Below are 20,856 nucleotides of genomic sequence, written 5' to 3'. Positions count from 1 at the left end.
ATTACACTCACTGTGTGTTCAAAACCATTGGCTATGTTTTATGATTTCTGTTCTCTGAAACAATTATTTTTTTTCTATTTTCTACCTTCTTTCCCTAACAAAACTTGTTACATGCCACTGCTCTACTTCTTGTATGTAATCTTTAATTTGATGGAAAACTACTGATTTATCCACTGTCTCCCTGTAAGAATGCATATGATATCAACCACTAGTGAAATCTGGAAAATAAAGATAAGGAAAGGCTCTGAGCAGAGCTATTCACTGGGGAAACAAACCTATTCCTATGCAGTTATTAGAGGGAAGTAAAATAATTACAGAAATATCATGGTGTACTTTAAATGGATATCTAAGGCAGTTGTAAGTGATGTGGTGTTGATTCCCAATCACTTTCAACACTGTTATCAGCTTGACCTCCCTCCTCATCACCTCCACCCTTTCAAAATAATTCCAAAGAAAAACTGTGCGAGGATTCCATTAGTTTGGATAGTTATTCTGCAGAAATGCCAGTACTTACACTAGATTCCACCACTTCATCCTCACCCTGCACAACGTATTTCGTAATAGAAAAATGATAAATCTTTCAACCAAGCAAAAATATTTCTGATAATCAGAACAATTTTTGAAACATGTATGGTGTTTCAGTTAGGTTCCTGAAAATTCTTCTTGCCCAAAATATAATTAAAAGCAAAGCACTGTACAAAGAAGACAAAAATAGTTCATTTTCATCATTTGGCAATCGGTACACAGGATCTATCAATGTTATTATTCAGGCATTTTAAAACAACATGGCAGCACATGAGGAATCATGTGTATTATTAAAAAGCGAACGGGTGGTAGACAGAGTACCATGGAATAAAACTGTCCCTTGATGTCATAACCTCCTTAAAATATTTACCATCAGAAAATCAACAGTAACAAAAGCTGACTTTTTTTCTCTTCATATTATGGAATATGACAGGCTTCTGGATTTCCAGAATCAATGCCACATATACTCTTTAATCACACTCTTAAGAAGCTGTTATTTAAATGATAGGCTATAAAACCTTTCATTAATTAATTAAATCAATGAATAGCTCCTGCTGTAGGCATTAAGGTATAGTAGTGAAAAGACAGGAAGATGATGTGTAATAATTCTCAATGTCTGTTTTCAGTCATTCTCTATTTCCTTAGTTCTAGTCCCCTGCTTCAGTTGTTCAATAGCAAATCCAAATTCAACACACCACCATTTTACTCAGATCTCTTCTATCTGTGAGTTCTGTCAGCACTATAAACACCTGTTTACCTCCCAGCTAGCTACCCCACACCCAATCTCTTTATCAAGCAGATAACCAAATCCTGACTATTCTACTTAAGAAATATATCTTGATTCCTCATTTTCTCCTGTATTTCCACTTCCTCTAACTTAGTCTTGGTAACTACTGAAAAAATTATTTTAATCCTTTAACTAGTCTTTCTTAATTCCAGGCCATCTTTCCCAAAATTACTGACACTGTGTAGTTCCACACTCCTGATGTTGCCTTCCATGTAAAGAATCATTTGTATAAAATTCAGGGTGTCACACTGCACCTTTCTCGCCTCTCTCCAAAACACTAAAATAGAATTCAAATTAGTAAATCTAGAAGAAGAAATGAGGCATATATAATCCACCCTAGTCAAACCTATAACTTGAGAGCTGCCCATCTGAGCATAGGTTCTCAGTCTCCTCTTATACTGAAAATGTTACTGGGTCAGCTTCTCATAATGGCATTTACTGTGTGGGATCATACCCTGTGACTGAATAACTCTACCTAATTCAGGCACCAAATGTTAGAAAATGCATTTGCCTACTAACATGAACCATCTCAAAATGTGGTTGCTTATTTTCTAACCCCCAACTATTTGAAGATTATTACAAGTGGTGCAAAATCCAAGCAGAGAGAAGGAAGCTCTAACACCTGCTAGAATTACCTCATTCAAGACAAAGAGCTCTTCCTTATTTAAACCTCCTCATTTGTCACCTGCATGTCTACAGCATAAAATTCAAAATCCCTACTTTAGCATATAATCCTTTGACTCCACATATATTTTAGCCATATTTCCTGCCATCTTATCCCTACCTGCTCCCTACCCTTATGTAACCACACACCATCTGGTCCAGCAAAACAGAATGCCTCCCCGTTGTCTGGGCATATGAGGTCATTTTGTCGGCCCATACTTTTGTATATGATGTTCTCTGCAACAGGGAAACTCCTACTCAAGCTCTAAAACCCATTCCAAATGTGATCTCAAATTAGCACACTGTGTTGCTATATATGTATTTACATGTCTATTTCTCTCATTAGCCTATAGGTCCCTGAAGGGCAATGACTCTTTTACTTGTGTCTGTATTCCTAGTGCCTGAGCAGTGCCCGGAACACAGTTGTGCATCAAGAAATGTTCATTGCATGGTGAATAATGAGAGGATGAATAGTAGAAATCATAAAATGAAAAGTTCTATTTAGAAATACAAATGAAAAATTCAGACCTTCATTTATGAAGATGAGAACATGCATGAAGTAAGTAGGCTGATGACAACTTTCTAAAGACATATTTTTTTTACAGCTTTTTAAAATGACTGTAAAATGACTATTTAATCTAACAGTGTGGTGTTGAGCAAATTGCATAATCTCCCTGTGGCTTCCCTCCCTTCCACCCCCGTTCCACCTGGAAACTCCTACACATCACTCAGACTTCAATTTACAACCCACTTCCTCTAGGAAGCTTCCCTGAATGCTTAGACTCTGTTCTCTGCTTCCTCGGGAACCTAAACTTCTCAAAGTACAATTTATTGTAATTGTGAGTCTCCCCTGTTAAAATGTGCATTCTTGGAGGCAAAGTTTGCATTTCTGTTTTCACTACTTTATCCCTGAAACCTATCTTAAAAAAGAGCCTGCACTAGCCACCATATGTTATTTAAAAACCTGTGAAGTGAGGGGATTAGATTATGTGATCTCTTAGGTCTCTTCCAGCACATTCAGAAATATAAATAAGGAAAATCCTAATGCAAGTTATTGTATTGTATCCAGTGTATTATACCGGACTGATTACATTAGTTCTTAACGTTAAATAAGAATGTCATTCATTCTTATTTATATTAATTCTTAATAAGTCCCTTCCTCTGTTTTGCCATTAGTCAAAAAGGTATCCTAATTAGCAATATAGTGCAGTATTCTTTAATCTGTTCTTTAAAACTTCATTGTAAATATTTGTTTATTAAAATGCATGCAACAGTGAAAATTTGACGAATTATGATAGTTTCCAATTAGTATTCCATTTTTCCCCGTTCCCCTTTATTTTTGATACGAGAAATTACGTAAGCTGAAGGTCATAAAGACTGGATAGTTGTTCAAAGAAAATTTTGCCACCAGTAGCTTCTATAAGAGAAGTTTTGTTTGAAAAATAGAACATGATGTTAACCAAAAACTGGGGTTTATTAAAATGTCCTAGCATTCTCAATTTCATGATAAATTACCAAATAAGTTACATTTTAATAAGGAGTAAATCAAATCAAACATATTGATTCCAGGTCTTTTAAAACATAGGTAACTACCATTTTTGAATACCTAACTAATCTAGTGCCAACATTAAAACATTTTTCGTAGGCTTTTCCCAACACTTAAAAAATTGAGAAAAGAAAAATGGACACATTCGAAAAATTCTTGAATTTTTTTCATCGTCAGAATCTTAGCAGGCCATTTCTTGACTAACTGGCAATTTCTAGTTCTGAGTTAGGCCAGAACAAGGCAAATTAACCCATGGCCTGCACCTTTTCTCAGTATGGGGGCAAGTGAATCAAAGCTACACTCAAAGCTGCTATTGACAGAATGTTTGATTTACCCCATGAGGCTTTCAAAAACTTTTCTGAGGGCCTTCTAATAAGAGGAACTGATGAGTGATTTAAAAACCTTTTTTTTTTTTTTCCTGAAAACACTCCCTTATGGAACTAATTGCAATCAATGTTATCAAGGGAGCTGATTTCTGAGAGTTGCATTTAAGATTCAGAACTATCTAGGTTTTGTGTTTCCTTGTTATCTCTAGTTCCCAGTGAGTGAGCAGAAAGAAAATGTAAGCAGTGGGTGAAGTATATAAATTCCTTTCCTAAGAGAAGGGTCGTATCTTCCCTGGCTGTGCCCTGAGCTCAGTCACCTTGTCTCCGCTCTACTGAGCAGTGTGGTGCAACATGATGCTGAGTCCATCACCGTTCGTCCTAACATCTTCCTTCCCAGAACATGGGTTTTTAATCTTAGTTATATAATCCCATAATTTTCAAGCATTTAAAATCTCAAACTTAGTTGACAATTCAAAAGTGCCTTTCTTTTCTTAAAATACAAATGAATGATCCTTATACTAAACAAAAAAAATGTGGTCCAATTTTCACCATTTCTAAGAGGAAGAACCAAAGTCATTTAAAAATACGTGCTTTTTACATACCTCATTTGCAGAAATTCAAAATGGAGATTTCTTTTTTTTATTACACTTTAAGTTTTAGGATACATATGCACAACGTGTAGGTTTGTTACATATGTATACATGTGCCATGTTGGCGTGCTGCACCTGGATCAAGAAAATTTGGCAAAATTGAGATTTCTAACAACTAAAAATAGTTGAAAAATTGTTTTCGATGGCATGAAAAACATTAGAATTGATAATAGTTTAAAAATATATAATACAGTTACAGACTGTTCAATGTTTTTTTCAGGAAAAAAACTAACCAAATATATTGAACATTTTCTCATTAAAAAAATCATGAATGTATGAGCATCTGCTTCACTTATTTACAAAGTCATGTTGACAGAGCCTCCAAGGTTCCTGATGAAGTATTGATATTCAAATGATTTTATTCCCAAACAACATGAATAGCTACATAAAAGTTAATATAAATCAATTTAATTACTAAAATATGGTTTTGTTACAGATTAATAATAACATCTGTAACTTAAGCTTACTATATGCTACGCCTATATGTAAATGACTTACATATATTATTAATTCATTTCTTCTAAATAACTCTAGGATGTTGATACTATAGTCATCCCCCTTATACCATGAGGACCATGAAGAACAGGTAGACTAAGTAACTCATTAAGAGGATGAAGTTAGAAGGAGGAGAGCCAGGTTTCCAGCTGGGCAGCCTGGCTCCAGAGACCCTACTCTCAGCCAATATACCAGATAGACTCTAATTAGTGTAATATTTATTGTATTATGAAGAATGCAACAATTAATGCCACAACAAAGGAAAAATTCAGAGCAATAGAATAACAGAATTATTTTTCTAACTTTTACATTTTCGAAGAAAAATAAACCAAGCAGATCCCATCATAGGAGAAAATAGTAACTCATAATAAAATTAATACCTTAACATGAAGCAAGTCAAGTCAAATGCACAAATATTTTTGTGGATCTATTGTGGGCACACTAATATGTCAGTTGCTATTGGAACTACAATTTAGTATAAAGGTGCACTCCTTGCCCTCCTTGGGGTTTATAGGATAATTTGAAAATAAAATAGATTCTGGAAGATCACAGAACATAAATCTTTACAAAGTCAAAATTTCATATAATGAAAGAGTGGTTGTGATACAGGGTATGGAGGAGGCACAGAATCACAGAATGAGCTGAAGTACATTCATTCAGTTGTCTGAAAGCATATTCAACAAACCATAAAATTATGTCATCCAGATCTCCTAGGAATGTGAGGACACAGGCAAACTTATTGCCTTGGTTGTAAAAATGAAGCCATGAGATCAGTGAAAGGGTGAAAGAATTCTTACTAATTCAAAACTAACAGAAATTTGGGCCCACTTAACAACTGGCAGTTTGGTTCCAACAAGAAAGAGAAGGAGAGATACACTATAAAACAAACAATAAATCGATTAAACCTGACATTGTACCAACAAACAAGAAGAAACAAAATTCAATTCAATAAATATTGAAAATAGTGTTTAGTAGAAGAGGAAACGTCCTATATTAGGAAATATATATATCTTATATAGAAATATATATTCATATCTTTATATTATATTTTATTATACATATATGTATAATAAAATATACATATACATATTTTAAATAAATGTTTAGAACTTTCCAGTGAATGGACAATATTTGTAAAGTAGAAATGCAGTTACAGAAAGTTTGTGCTTAATCTCCTGATAGCCTTTACAGTCTATCTAGAACAATAAAATCCCAAGTTAATGTGATGTGATCTGGAGTCGTACATTCTTAGAGGGAATAGAGGAGACTTTTTAAAAGTAGAACCATTTTGAGTTTTTCACAAGAAAGATATTTAAGGCTGAGGTTATATTAATTGAGTCAGAAATTGGACACCATTGCCTTTAAAATTTGAGCTAGTGTTTAACAAAGTATTCAATTAAATTATGCTGATCAGCACATACATATTCCATGCACATGGATATGGAATACGTAGTCTTTTGTTCCTACTTCCCACTCCCGGGTACAATCCAAAAAGTGATGGAAGAAATAGAATTATGTAAAGTAATGATGATTACTTATCACTCTTATCCTTAGTGGCAATGAAATAATTAGCAAAATTATTTTGGATAATCCCAAAATCTTATCCAAGTTTATTTTATAAATGATATACTTATCTTTTCTATAAGCTGTTGAGGCACTTATCATTTTATGATAGGGAATATTTACTATAGATATATTAGGTGTATAACACTAAAAAAGTTATTTTACATTCTCCATCGTGAAACAAATTTAGAAACTTACAAATATTGTGTAATATTTCAGAAAAAACTGACATTAAAAATGTAATCTCCTTTCAATTTTCCAATTAGCTTACCTTTTCAAGTTCTTATTATTGATATATTTGAGATTTTAAAAGTATTTTCATTTACAATATTATTGTAATCAGAGACTGCTGAGAGTGTAATTTATCACTGTACTTTATATGTACTCTGTCAAGTTTACTTCATTACCTGAATTTTTCAGTATGTCTTTATGTAATGCATTTACCAAAGATTTTCTGTGTTGCCACTATGGAATGTTCCCTGTGCTGGATGCTGGCAGGAATAATTCAACAGGGAACAGAAGAAAATATAGGTGGATACACAGAATGTATATAAGGCCATTTGCTGATGTTCTCAAGTGTTGAGAAGTGGAAGCTTTATACCATAGTATAAGATAACATTGGTACATTTAATAAATATTGTAATTAGAAATTTGAACTGGGGTAAAATTTTGAACTTTGGCTATGGGGAATACTAATGGTACCATTTGCAATAATAGTGAATTCGAGAAAAGATCTGTTTTAGGTAAATCTGATAAGGTGAACTTTTTTTTACTTTGTGCAAATCTCTCTTAATGTACACATTCCTCACTTTGTAATAAAATTAATTGATTACAGATCTGCCTCCACCCCTAGTCTATGGAATTTTAAAGCCCATGCAATGACTAGCTCATTTTCTTTTTTTTTTCCATTTTTTAAAAATTATTATTATACTTTAATTTTTTGCTCATTTTCATACTCTCTAGAATACAATTTGGCACCTGGCATTCATTAGGTACTCAGTAAACGTTTGTCACATGCATGAACAAAAATTTAGGATGAAAGGAGGTCTTCTGAGAAATGGGGAGTGGAAAACTAGATTTCAGAGTCATTTTTACACAAAAAGGAAATAGTGCCTACTGTAAGTCTAGCCACTGTCTGGCACATAGAAGTTCATTTATATATCTTGAGGAATGAATGCACATATGAATGGATAAATGAAAGAATGAACAAGACATTCAGTTCACTGAAGAAATAAATACGTTAAGGAGAGAAAAAGAACAAATTCTGAACTTTGCAAAGTAAAGCTAGAGGAAGAAAAGCAGTCAGTGACAGGCTTGGAAAGGAATAGCTAAAAGAAGCAGCAAGGTAATAAAGTGTCACAAACAAGAATATGTTCTAGTTTTGTTTCCAGGTCTTTTACATTATTTCATTTTAATTCTGACAATAGATCTGAGAGGTAGAAAGATAATGTATTATTATGCTTTTTTTTAGTAGATAAAGAAATTGAGCCTCAGAAAGTTTAAGTGACTTGGAGGAGAGCATTTTAAACAGAATTCTTAACATTATCAATCATAAAATGCAGAAAATATAATAAGGACTGAAAGGATGTCACTGCATTTGACATGCAGTTCATTGAAGTCTGGGCAAAGTGAGGTTGAAAAGGAGAAAAGTGGAGGGGTGGAAAGAGAAGTAAACATTTTAAAAGATGAATGCACTAAAACAGGTATCACATATGTGATAATCACTAGGAACCATGCAGAAATGACATCACATAGTGTCAGGATGGGGCAGAATTTATGGTAGAAGAGGATTAATATGAATATCTTCTCTTCTTACCCAAATGGACAACTTGCTTCCAATAAAATGCTTTTCATTTTATTTTACATATATGTGTGCACATGACAGTTTTCTGACTTTGAAACTATTAAGATTTTAAATCCTATTGAGTAAGATCTTCTTGATCAAATTCTAACAAATACTGCTTCTGTGACTCCTTTCTTTAATGTTTTCCATCCAAAAGAACAGTACTGAAAACATTTAGATGGGAGTCCAGGAATGAATGCTATCTCACACTGCAGCTCTGCCAGCTCCCCTCTCACTTGGAGAATAACTTCTTATTAAAGTAAACATGGAAGGCTCCTGGTAAAGTTAGTAATTCTACTTAAGGATAATTTCTACAGGCAGTTTATTATTTCAAATCAGAAGAGGAAAAAAAAAAGTGAAGAAACTTTTTTTCCTTGACTTCTCTAAATGTATAAGAGGTGGCATATGTGAAGTACTAGAAGAAATACACACAGTAAATTCTGGAATAAAATGCATAAATTCTGAAATGACCTAGTCAAACTTGAATAGATAAATTTTCTCCTTCTTCATATTTTATATGCTAACTTAAATCTTTTATTCTTCATACATATATACACAAATACACATGCCTGCGCGCACACACACACAAGCACGAGCTTATAAAATCGTATCTGAGATTGCAAAAGCTGTTTTCTGAGTCAAATCTGTTTAGGTTTGTTTAGGAAAAGATAATTTTTATTAATAGTAGGATTGCCAATTATGGAACATAAATTTAAATAGTTAAGCCAACCTTTTTGGTTAGGCAAATAATCAACAGAGTTGCTAGTTAAACATGATTCAACATTTTACTCAATTTTTGGTGATGTACATAGTATTTAATAGTAAGAAGAATGGGATTTTTAAGATAATATAAGCACTTTACATATTGTTCTTTTTTCCTTCCTGAATTCAGTTAAATAAATAAACTATACTCTGACTGTGTCTACATACCACATAAATGTCTAGATAAAAAGTGACAAATTTAGGCCATCATCCAGCTATTTGAAAACATTTATCTTGATGACATTAAACATCTGGATGTTTCCAAATACCAAGATGTTTGATGCCCTGCAGACAAAATATCTGATGACTAGTTGAATCCTTTACTTATCTGTGGCATAAAAATATACATTTTCATTTATATATCTCTTCCAACTTCAGACAAAAAATGTAATTTTAGCATGGATATAGTAGGAAGTCATAGGAATCATCAGGTTTAGAGAGATTTTTGGTATGGTTGTTCTTAATGAATCTCTGACCTAGAAAAACATATTTTATTTTCCCTTCAGAAAACAAAAGAGTTAATTGTCATTTCAACAATGTGAATGAAAAGGTAAAAGGATTTGTAAAATGAAGGTACCTAGATACATAAGCTTTCATCTACAATGACCCACAAAAACACTGTATGTGGGAAAAGTATAACATAAAGTAGTCTTACTTGACTGAATCATTATTCAATTGAAATGTTATATAAAACATTTCTTTCTCTCATTATCTTTTTAAAAAACATTTTGTTTTTCTTAGCATGTTCATTTATGCCATCCAGGTGAAAATGACAGACATTTAAACTTTCTAATTTGATAATTCTGACGTCTGAAGTGATGATCTGGCACAAGGATGGTAATAAACACAAATTCTATTTTTGGCCATTCATTAGATTTTAATTTGTCTGAATCATTGAAGACTGGCTGTTCCAACTACTCTGCCTCATTTTCTTACTCTAGTCTAACTGAAGAAAAAGCCATTCTTCTATAAGAAACAAGGCAAATATCATTATAGAGTAGAATATGTGTTTTGGTTATAAGCTTAAAAGAAAGATTAATGTTCTTTTCAATTCTTGCCACTTTAAAAATAATTCTGTATAAGCATTAAATAACATTTCTAAGCCTTTTGAATCAAGATTGCATTTACTTCTTAACTAGAAGAGGAAAATAAATGTTAAAGTGAAAAACAATTCCCTGAAAGCTAGAAACTATTATAGCACTAAAATAACAGACAATTGCATCACACATTTCAGCTCCCAGCACTGTACCTTTAGGATCACTCAGAACTGAACCAAAGGCACTGATGACCACATCAGCTTTCAGATGGACCATCTGATCTTCATCTTCATTCCATTTTCCAGTTTCATCTTGCTCTGTCCGAACAAATTGCATAGCAACAATTCTCCCACCTTTTACTATAACCTTCCGTGGGGACAGGAATGGCAGAAATTCGCACTTTTCTTCCTTAGCAAGTTCCATCTAAAACAAAACAGAACAGAGAAGAAACTTGAAAATGTTTCTTATTCCACACAGTATTTGATTTCTAATTGAATTACACATGCTAAAGCTTATGATATTAAGTCAATATGCAGCTTTTTCTTTCACCAAACCTGAGTTTCAGTTACCAGTTATTTGCATTTTGTAAATCACTGACTCAGGGAGTCTTGAATTGGAGTTGTAATGTGGATGTTTATAGATCACGGCATCATAAGGTATTTCTCAAGTTTTAAGTACTTCATGCTCTACATTTGGTAGTTTGTGAGGTTTCTGACCATAGTAGCCTATTATTTTTATGTTTTCAATTCAGTAGATTAAGCTCTCTTTTTTTAAATCATGCTGCATATTAAAATAAATACTTCAATTTATTACCAGGTTGCATACATCCAAGCTGGAAAAAAGTCAATAAAGTGGGTGAGCCAATCTGTGCAAGTACATGATTAGAATGGTAGGTAGGAGAAAAAGACTAGAGAAACTCTGTAGAACTAAGAAATAAAAAACATTTTTTTCTTCCTTTTATAAAACCACAGAAGCAAATACTATAAATGAAAAACTGAGGACAGCGAAACAAGCATGTCCTCCTGATGAATCCCCAGTTCTTCCCCATTTCCTACATAATTCATTCTGCCGTAAAATCTGGATACCTCGGTTTCTGTTTGTTTTCATACGCATAATGGATGTTCATTGAGACAGAATATTAATGTTTACTCATTTGCTTATTTTTCCATTAATTGTTTTTGGAGAAATCCAGGCCTTTGTCAATGCAATCAGAAGTACTATGCTGAATGTTCTTTTTTTAAAAAATGCAAAAATGTCCTACTGAAGTGTTTTGGGATGTTCAGTCTTATTATTTTCCTTCACTCTGAAAGCCAGGCAGATTCTCCATAGGATCCCTGGGTAATGTTTCCACTGAGGTTGTGAGTATGAGGCTTCAAACTAAGAGTTATCTGGGCTTTGTCAAGATGGAAAAACTGAGACATAAAATAATTAACTCAATGCTATAATCAAGTCATGGGCCCATCTTTCAACAACCTATCCAGAGCTACTGCCATGCATCACAATCACCTGGAAGGCTCATTAAACCAGACTGCGCAGGCCCATTTTCAGAGTTTCTAACTGTGGAGGTTTAAGTAGGGCCTGAGGATTTGCATGTCTAACAAATGCCTAAGGTGATGCTATGCTTCTAGTGCACAGATGATACTTTGTTAACCACTGTCTTTATTAGATTATAGCTGACTGGCTCAGCACTTGGTCTCTATGATGCATTTTCAAAGACAGGAATATTGCCCCTAGGGAGCAAAAATTAATTCTTGGGGGAAAGAAAAAAATCCTTAGGTATCATAATGGTCTGGTCCCTTCAAAGAGCTAAAGTATGTAAACAGTTATACAGTATATCTATGGTATTAAAATTATAGCAGGGAGGATTAAGAAAAAAATCTAAAGATACTCCCAAAAAGGATAAGAAGAAAATGGTTGGGAAACACTGATCTATACTATACATTATTATGAAGCTATTCAATCTATGTCTTATTTAGGATATTTTTAATATTGTCATTAAAGGCTTAAAAATTGGAACCACATAAAAATTATTAAACAGTCTTTCCCTTTTTATTATGAAAATCAAGAAATTAGCAATATAAAAAATAACATGTGGGATGTTATGCTGGTAAATATACCAAACAGTTGATACAAAACTGCTCACTCCTCAGACAGGAAGATTAGAGGTAAGCGGAATTGAATCAAGTTTGAAAACTGCTCTGCTGCTGATTTGGGATAGTTTCCTTATATATAAAATGGGGAGAACACCATCTCATTAATCGGTATGTGTTGTGTTACTTAAAACAACTCCAAAATGTAAAATGCCTAAAGCAGAATTCAGCATATAGAAGGCTATGTACTCATAGTTGCTATTTTCTGAATTCATTTTTTTTTCTCTGAATCATTCTTCAGCTATTCAATATCACTTAGAAATAAGATTGTGATTTCAAGAGAAAGGTGGCCCAATAACAAAGGTTAGTAAAAGGCAGGACAAAGACAAACCTTAGACTCCTCTTTAGTTTTCTACAAAATAAAAACGTATGATTTCTGGAAGTCAAACTATTCCTTGAATAATTCAAATTACAAAATAAATATGATTCCAATATGTAAAATATGTTTTCTGTATCGCTTTTGTCACATTTGTGCCACATATCACCTTATAACTCATCAATATAAACCAGTTTATTGTGTTTCAAAATGTCAAGTGGTGCTACATTTTAATGATAATGCCACACTTGATTGAATAACAACTCCAAATGTTTATGGTTTGAATAAATCAATATACAATGTGTATCTATAACAGTACTGTTTTCTGTGGAGGGCAGAAATGAAACACTGAACTATGCTGTACCTATTGGGAATATGTCTGTCTCACAGACTGATTTAGGATCTGTTTGATCCCACTCTATCTGTGCTATCTATTAATACCTCTACAGTATCTGTTATTACATATAGATAATCTCTTATACATTTTGGCAAATTTGGCATTAAATTTGGAAACAAAAATTGGACATAACTAACAAATCAAAAACTTCTATGAATTTAAAATAAAGATTATTAATCACTGAAGGCCTAAGCATGTTTTAGTAATGTTTAGTAATGTTCTCACCATGGTTTTGATTTTTGAGGACCTTGTATAACCATATATAGTTACAAACATAAAAAAACTGGATTTAGCATATGCTCATCTATGTGCACCAGGTTTGATTACATGTATTCAAATATCTAGCATTCTTACCAATTATCTGACAGGGATGGCATGAACACTGGACCCCACAGAGATTCGTCTGCATTTTTGCTTTTGAAACTTTAGAGATTTTCTTCACTCACTAATATATGTAGAATTAGACTATTAAGCATCAGAATAAATCACACCACTTCCTGTTATTTTGATCCTTGATAGCTAGATTTTCCATTTTACATAAGAAAGGGAAAATTGTTTAAAGAAAAAATAGTCATATCATTTGCATATATATATTTGTTCGGAAAGTATTAATATTGGGAGAGTGAGATCATGTTAAGATTTATCTTGGGAAATAGGGAAATACTAGGACAATGAAAATACAGGGTAAACTTGTATAGTGAATGCTTATCATTTTATGCTGCCTTGGCATCTATTTTAAATATAAGTTGGACTTCGTTATAGCAGAAGAAAGATTCAGTCACCCTTGACACACATAGTTTCCAATTCTATACTCTACCTCCCTGCAGCACCCCCGTTTCTCAGTGTGGTGGATCAAGATATTTGCCTTATACACCTGCTCCCTGATCACCACATCCCTATGAAACGAGTAGATGCAGCGTTCTGGACTGGTCCTGCTGACCCTCCACCCTGCATGGACCGTGCAGACACACCACAGTGACTGCCTCTCAGTCAATGCTTGACGTCCTGGAACTTGCGCCTGCTTGCTTTAAACCAACAAGTTAAAATTCCCCACGAGAAACCTCTTTGGATAACGCCCTGGACCCATAAATAAAGGCACTGGCCCGCAGGTCCCATTTTCTCTCTTTCTCTCTCTCTCTCTCCATGCACTCCTGACCTCCGTGTGTGTGGCCTCTGTGCATGATGTGTACCCTTTCAGGAACTGTAAGTAATAAAATCTTTATTTCCATCTTGAGCCTGTCCCAATCATTGAAGGAGTGCTCTCATCTTAAAGATCCTAAATTAAAATTGTGACATTACATGTGAAGTGAAATATACTTTGAAATATTTTTGGACAGCATAAGGACTTGCTTTCACTATTTAACAAATCTATTATTTGTCTTGTTATAAATCTTGTCTTATTATTTTTGTTATTTTTTATTTTATTTTAATTAATTAATTAATTAATTTGAGACGGAGTTTCGCTCTGTTGCCAGTTACCCAGGCTGGAGGGTAGTGGCAAGATCTCAGCTCACTGCAGTCTCTGCCTCCCCAGTTCAAGTGATTCTCCTGCCTCAGCCTTCCAAGTAGCTGAGATTACAGGCACCCACCACCATGCCTGGCTAATTTTTGTATTTTTAGTAGAGACGGGGTTTCGCCCTGTTGGCCAGGCTGGTCTCAAACTCCTGACCTCAAGTGATCCGCCCACCTCAGCCTCCCAAAGTACTGGGAATACAGGCATAAGACACCACGCCCAGCCATAAATCTTGTTTTATAAGAAGATAAATAATAATGGTAATAAGTATTTACAACACTTAAAAGTATTCTTTTAAGTGCTTTACATGTAATTCATTTAATTTTCACACAGAAAATACATATAATGCTTTACATATAACTCAATCTTCAGAGAGAAAATGTTACGACACCCGTATATTTGTTACAAAAAAAAAGTATTTAGCTTCAAACCAACTTTGTCTCCCTGCTGTGGTGCAAAAAGCCAAAACCGCACTGGGCATCATCATGATTTTACAGATTTAGCATACAGCCTTAGGCACACTGCTGCTTGCTGGCCTCACAAAGAAAAAAAAAAAATCTGTGGACAAGCATTATTTTCTTCCTACAGAGGAGAAACTGAGGCTCAGAGAAGCCAAAAATACACTAAGGGATGAAAAAACTTATCTGAAATTAGGATCTGGCTGAAACTAAATCCTATGTGGTCTTCATTATGTCCAAGAATAGCAACTGTAGTATATTTGAAATAATGAGACTGTATGATTCTAGTTGCTGAACCTCAAACAAAGCAATGTGGAAAAGGAAAAGCTAAAGTTAAAGGTGAAGGGCTTGGCTAGACATAGGTCCCTTTGTGGGAAGAGGAGACTCAAGCTTCCCAGTCTAAGCACATTTACAGGTACCAAAAAATCATGAAATATAGGAACCACATGATGGATTTATGAACCCAATATTGTAAATGAGTTAATAGAGACACCTTGAATCCAGGTGAAGAGTAAATTTAGAACAAAAAAAGTACTACTTCACAAAGTGGATATTAGATACACAGAACATATTAAGATATAAAATTAAAAAACTAACATAGAATTTAAATAAGTTTGTTCGATAGTAAACTCGTTTTCAACACTCTTTAGAGGAAGAATACCTTATTTAACATTCTATACTTTATATCCAAGAGTGATATTAAAATAGTCAACAATTGATAAGTATAAGCCCATGAACATTAAGATAGACAGCCAGCAAACCAGAATATATGCCAGTCAAGCCAATGAAGAGGCATCAGGTGAATGTCACATGGAAGGACAGGGCATCAAGATTGGTCACAGCCCTATCTGTGTCTATCAAAATAACTGGCACACAGTAGACCTTGAATACAGTTTTGTTTAGTAGAATGAAGGACAAATTATTATGAAAATCTGAGGGACATTCAAATTAAGCAAAGTACAACCAACTAGTAGTATACTGAGTGAACGGCTATTAAACATCCATCCCAATGTAAGTAACAGGACACAGCAGAAGACATGCTACCTGCCCAGATCATCCTATGTTGCAAGGTTGAAATAAAAAAGCAAATGGTGTTCCTCCTCAGTTGTCAAGTTATGCTGCTATCAGAAAACATGGACCAAATTTACTGGTGGTCTAACCACATGCAGCGTTACTGTTTAAATTAACCAGCCTTCTGTGACAAGTAATTCACAGATGTCAGTGTTAGTGCCTTTTAACAACTAATGTTTGTCAATAATCATTAATAATCAGTAACTCTGAATCTGGATATGAATGCTTCTCCTCATGGCACCCGTATATATTTATTTGTTTGATGGAGCATGTCTTTGTGAGGGACAACTGGTATATCAAGCAAACATGCCAACCTCTCTTTTCCTAATCTCCACCAATAAAGTAGTAAGCAGCTATAAGGATCCAGTTTTTATATTTGACAGAGCAGGTTGTCACTTTCTTTTTACACAGTAGCGGGAAAGTTAAAAAAAATTCTCAGCTTTGATTTTCACCTTCATATTCAGGAAAGATATGTGGCTGATGCTGAGTGAAATAAAAATAGCATGCTATAAGCATGCAATAATGATCATCATTTTAATGATTAACTTTATGTAATGCGACGATTTGGTCTGATTAATATTACAGGCATCATACTCTAGAAATTATGAAACAACTTAATTTTCTATAATTAAAAGCATGATGTCAACTCACTTTTAGATTGCACATAGGCAAAGCAAGAATAGGTTATAAACTATAATGAGCAGAGCTCAACACCAGCATATATTAAATTCTGGAATAACTTCTAATAAGCCAAAGTTTGAGAAGCAATATGAAGAAACAACATTCTTTATAAAGATTACCCTCTAATACTAATTGACCATTTATCCATTTTATATGAACACAAAAACCTAAAAATATTATTTAGAAGCAAAATTGTTTAGTAGTCCACTTTGGCCAGTGATAAACCTAGAAAATATTATCTCATTTCATCACTGTTAAATTATTGGATGTACCAGAAACATTCAGAGCTATGTGGTAAGAGCACCCTCCATGCATAAATCTAACCAAACATTTGTTAAATATTATGTACAAAAATAGTGCTGTGAGCTACAGTTAAAATAAACTCTGCCTTAAAAACCTCATAGAAGCAGAAAATCAGCATTTGTAGGTAATAATGTATGACAAACATTATTTGCTTGACCCAACTTTAGTCAGGTTTCTGAACCTTTTCCTAAACCCACTTGTGTGCTTTTTTGTAAAATCCAGATTTAGCAATAACCCTGCTAAGTCAGTTTAGCAAAATCCCTCACCCTTGATATCTAATCATCTTCAATATCTCATCAGGTACCTCATCCTCCACTATGACCCAGGTGATGTCTGACCCTTGCCTGTCTTCTGCAAGAATCCTGTTAGATTGATTTAGCCAACAGGATTAAGCCTTACCTTGATGTTTCCTTTCAGTAATATTTTATCTACTCACCCACAACCTACTTCTTGGCTATTACTTCCTACCTCCGCATTCTGTATTTGGAGTTTAACTCTTATTTGGGGGATAAAAAGTGTCATCAGATATTGATAATGGAGGGTTCTTGCTAAAACTGCACTTTAAGGGGAAGTACACAAGTGGGCCTTGGAGAAGGTTTAGGAGCCTGATTAAAATTTGGCCTTTGGGAGGCCGAGGCAGGCGGATCACGAGGTCTGGAGATCCAGACCATCTTGGCTAACACGGTGAAACCCTGTCTCTACTAAAAATGCAACAACAACAACAACAAAAAATTAGCCAGGGTGGTGGCGGGCACCTGTAGTCCCAGCTACTCAGGAGGCTGAGGCAGGAGAATGGCGTGAACCCGGGAAGCGGAGCTTGCAGTGAGCTGAGATCACACCACTGCACTCCAGCCTGGGCGACAGAGCGAGACACGGTCTCAAAAAAAAAAAGAAAAAAAAATTGGCCAAGTTAGGAATCTTCGTCATGTGTAAAGGCAGGGTACTTGAATGGCACATAAATGGGCATTTCACCTAGCAGTAGTGCAGATCAAGGAAGGGCAGAATTGCTGGGCACGGTAGCTCAGGCCTATAATCTCAGTGCTTTGGAAGGTCGAGGTGGGAGAACTGTTTAAGGCTATGAGTTCAAGACTAGCCTGGGTAAAATAGAGAAACCTCATCTCTACTAAATTTTTTTTAAAAAATTAGCCAGATATGGTGGCATCTGCCTGTAGTCCCAGCTACTTGGAAGGCTGAGGTGGGAGGATCTCTAGAGCCCAGGTGTTTGAGATTGCAATGAGCTGTGATCACGCCACAGCATTCCAGCCTTGGTGACAGAGCAAGATCCTGTCTCAAAAAAAAAAAAAAAAAAAAAAAAAAAAAAGAAAGGACAGCATGGAAAAGATGCTATATAAGCTAATCTTGAAAGAAAAGTAGGAATTAATCACTGGAAAGGAATTACTTACTAGGAAGTTCTTGCATGGAATCCATTCTCTCTCTTTGAAGAAGTGGGTGTGGAAGGTAAAGGAGTTTATCTCAAGAAGAAAAGCAGGAAAGCAGCTTGGTTAAAGCTCTATGTAATATGTAAACATCCTACTGGGAAACAAACTATTGTCATTTATAAGTGGAAGAGTCCTTACCAATGGAATGCTTTTGGCATGGCATACCTGTTAGTTTACGATTGCTATAGTAAACAAAGCTGGAAACGTGAATTTAAGGGGCATAGATCACTATAAAGAGTAATGCAAGTTACATAACTATCTGAGTATAAATTAGATGTCTCATAAGTGAAACAGCTTTCTTCGATCTAAGTGATGGAGCTACTTACATGACTTAGAGACCACACGTTAATCTGGTTTAGAGCAAATCCTAATGCAGCAAGATAGAATCTGAGGAACTCTGTGGGCAGTGGTCCTGCACTTCTTGTTTATCTGACAGTTTGTTTTTAATTGTATCCTTGAAGTTAATAATAAAGTTTGATACAGAGTGATATTTAATTCATATGACTTTGATTTCACCATCCAATCTTCTAGTTATCTTGGTTACCAAGGACATGAATGAAGGAGGGTAAAAGAAGAGGCATCAAACTCGGCCCATTCACACTTGATCTCATATTCTTTAATTTACTAAACAGTTTTTTAATATTTAGTAATTTTTGACTTATTTTATTTTGAGTGGTGAAATGCAGAACAATTTTTATATGTTAATTAATCTCTGGCCTGTACAAGCAAATTCTGCAATTATTCTTTTAATTAGGCAAAAAAAAGTTTGCTGAGACCACAAATTGACATTCCTTCTTTTAGTACCTGGTATGGTATTACAGGCTTCATTCACATATAGAATGTTTTCCTTTTAAGTTTTTTAAAGTTGAAGAATCTTGAACATAAAGAAACATTTCTCCAAATGAGAGTTGTACTACACATTGGATAAATATAGTCGTCCCTTAACTGAGTCCTTACTAATTTTATTGTGTCACTATTGTGCTGCAAAACCCAGATATGCAATGTAAGGAATAATTTAGAGGCTTAAAATGCCTTGACACAACTATCATTAAATACATCTCTTTAACAAGTAAAGGGTTGATTTTTTGTTGTTGTTGTTGTTGTTTGCTTTAGATGGACCCTGTCTCTGTCACCCAGGCTGGAGTGCAGGGGCGCGATCTCCACTCACTGCAAGCTCTGCCTCCTGGGTTCACGCCATTCTCCTGTCTCAGCCTCCCGAGTAGCTGGGACTACAGGAGCCCGCCACCACAACCGGCTAATTTTTTTGTATTTTTAGTAGAGACGGGGTTTCACTGTGTTAGCTAGGATGGTCTCGAGCTCCTGACCTCGTGATCCGCCCACTCCGGCTTCCCAAAGTGCTGGGATTACAGGCGTGAACCACCGCGCCCGGCCAAAAAGAGCATTTTTAAACACTATTCATTTACTATTGATGACATTTTCTTAAACCTAACACCTATTTTCTTCATCTTAGGTTTTGATGGATTCAAGCCTTCCTGGCAGCTGTTGGAGTATCTCACAAAACTACGTTCTGTGTAACTTGGTGCCTTTGTAGTTTCTCCTTTAATCTTAAAATGCCTCCATGTACAAATTCTTTACAAATTAGGATCATCTGTTTTCTGCCACTGCTAATACTCTCGGATTCTAGTAATTTTTATTAATTTTTGCTTTTTTATGTATTACTTGCTCGTATTTCTTTTTTTTTTTTTAGTTCTCAACTATCTTTTAAGAGACTGAAAACTAGGGATAATATACTTTTTTCAGTCTACTTTTAATGTTAGATTGACATAAAAATGTGACGCAATAATTTTTTTAACAGTTTAAAATAAAATGTGTACTTATTCCAGTCTATCATTGTTGGACATTTGGGTTGGTTCCAAGTCTTTGCTATTGTGAATAGTGCCGCAGTAAACATATGTGTGCATGTGTCTTTATAGCAGCATGATTTATAATCCTTTGGGTATATACCCAGTAATGGGATGGCTGGGTCAAATGGTATTTCTAGTTCTAGATCCCTGAGGAATCGCCACACCGACTTTCCACAATGGTTGAACTAGTTTACACTCCCACCAACAGTGTAGAAGTGTTCCTATTTCTCCACATCCTCTCCAGCACCTGTTGTTTCCTGACTTTTTAATGATCACCATTCTAACTGGTGTGAGATGGTATCTCATTGTGATTTTGATTTGCATTTCTCTGATGGCCAGGGATGGTGAGCATTTTTTCATGTGTTTTTTGGCTGCATAAATGTCTTCTTTTGAGAAGTGTCTGTTCATATCCTTTGCCCACTTTTTGACGGGGTCGTTTTTTTCTTGTAAATTTGTTTGAGTTCAT

General features: G+C 34.8%; 1 protein-coding gene across 4 annotated transcripts in view; it reads right to left on the bottom strand.

Moving 5' to 3' along the window:
- Positions 1–20,856, bottom strand: part of DPYD (dihydropyrimidine dehydrogenase) — an 844,474-nt gene that overhangs the window by 482,704 nt on the left and 340,914 nt on the right. For all 4 annotated transcript variants that reach the window (XM_054437947.2, XM_063652706.1, XM_063652704.1 and 1 more), the window contains one exon: positions 10,410–10,620. In XM_054437947.2, coding sequence (XP_054293922.1) covers positions 10,410–10,620 — 211 coding nt within the window. The remainder of the gene's footprint in view (positions 1–10,409; positions 10,621–20,856) is intronic.

Source organism: Pongo pygmaeus, chromosome 1 (assembly GCF_028885625.2).
Source record: "Pongo pygmaeus isolate AG05252 chromosome 1, NHGRI_mPonPyg2-v2.0_pri, whole genome shotgun sequence".
In the NCBI taxonomy this organism is placed as follows: domain Eukaryota; kingdom Metazoa; phylum Chordata; class Mammalia; order Primates; family Hominidae; genus Pongo; species Pongo pygmaeus.
The sequence above is the reverse complement of the archived record's forward strand: the minus strand, read 5'-3'. Positions and strand labels throughout refer to the sequence as shown.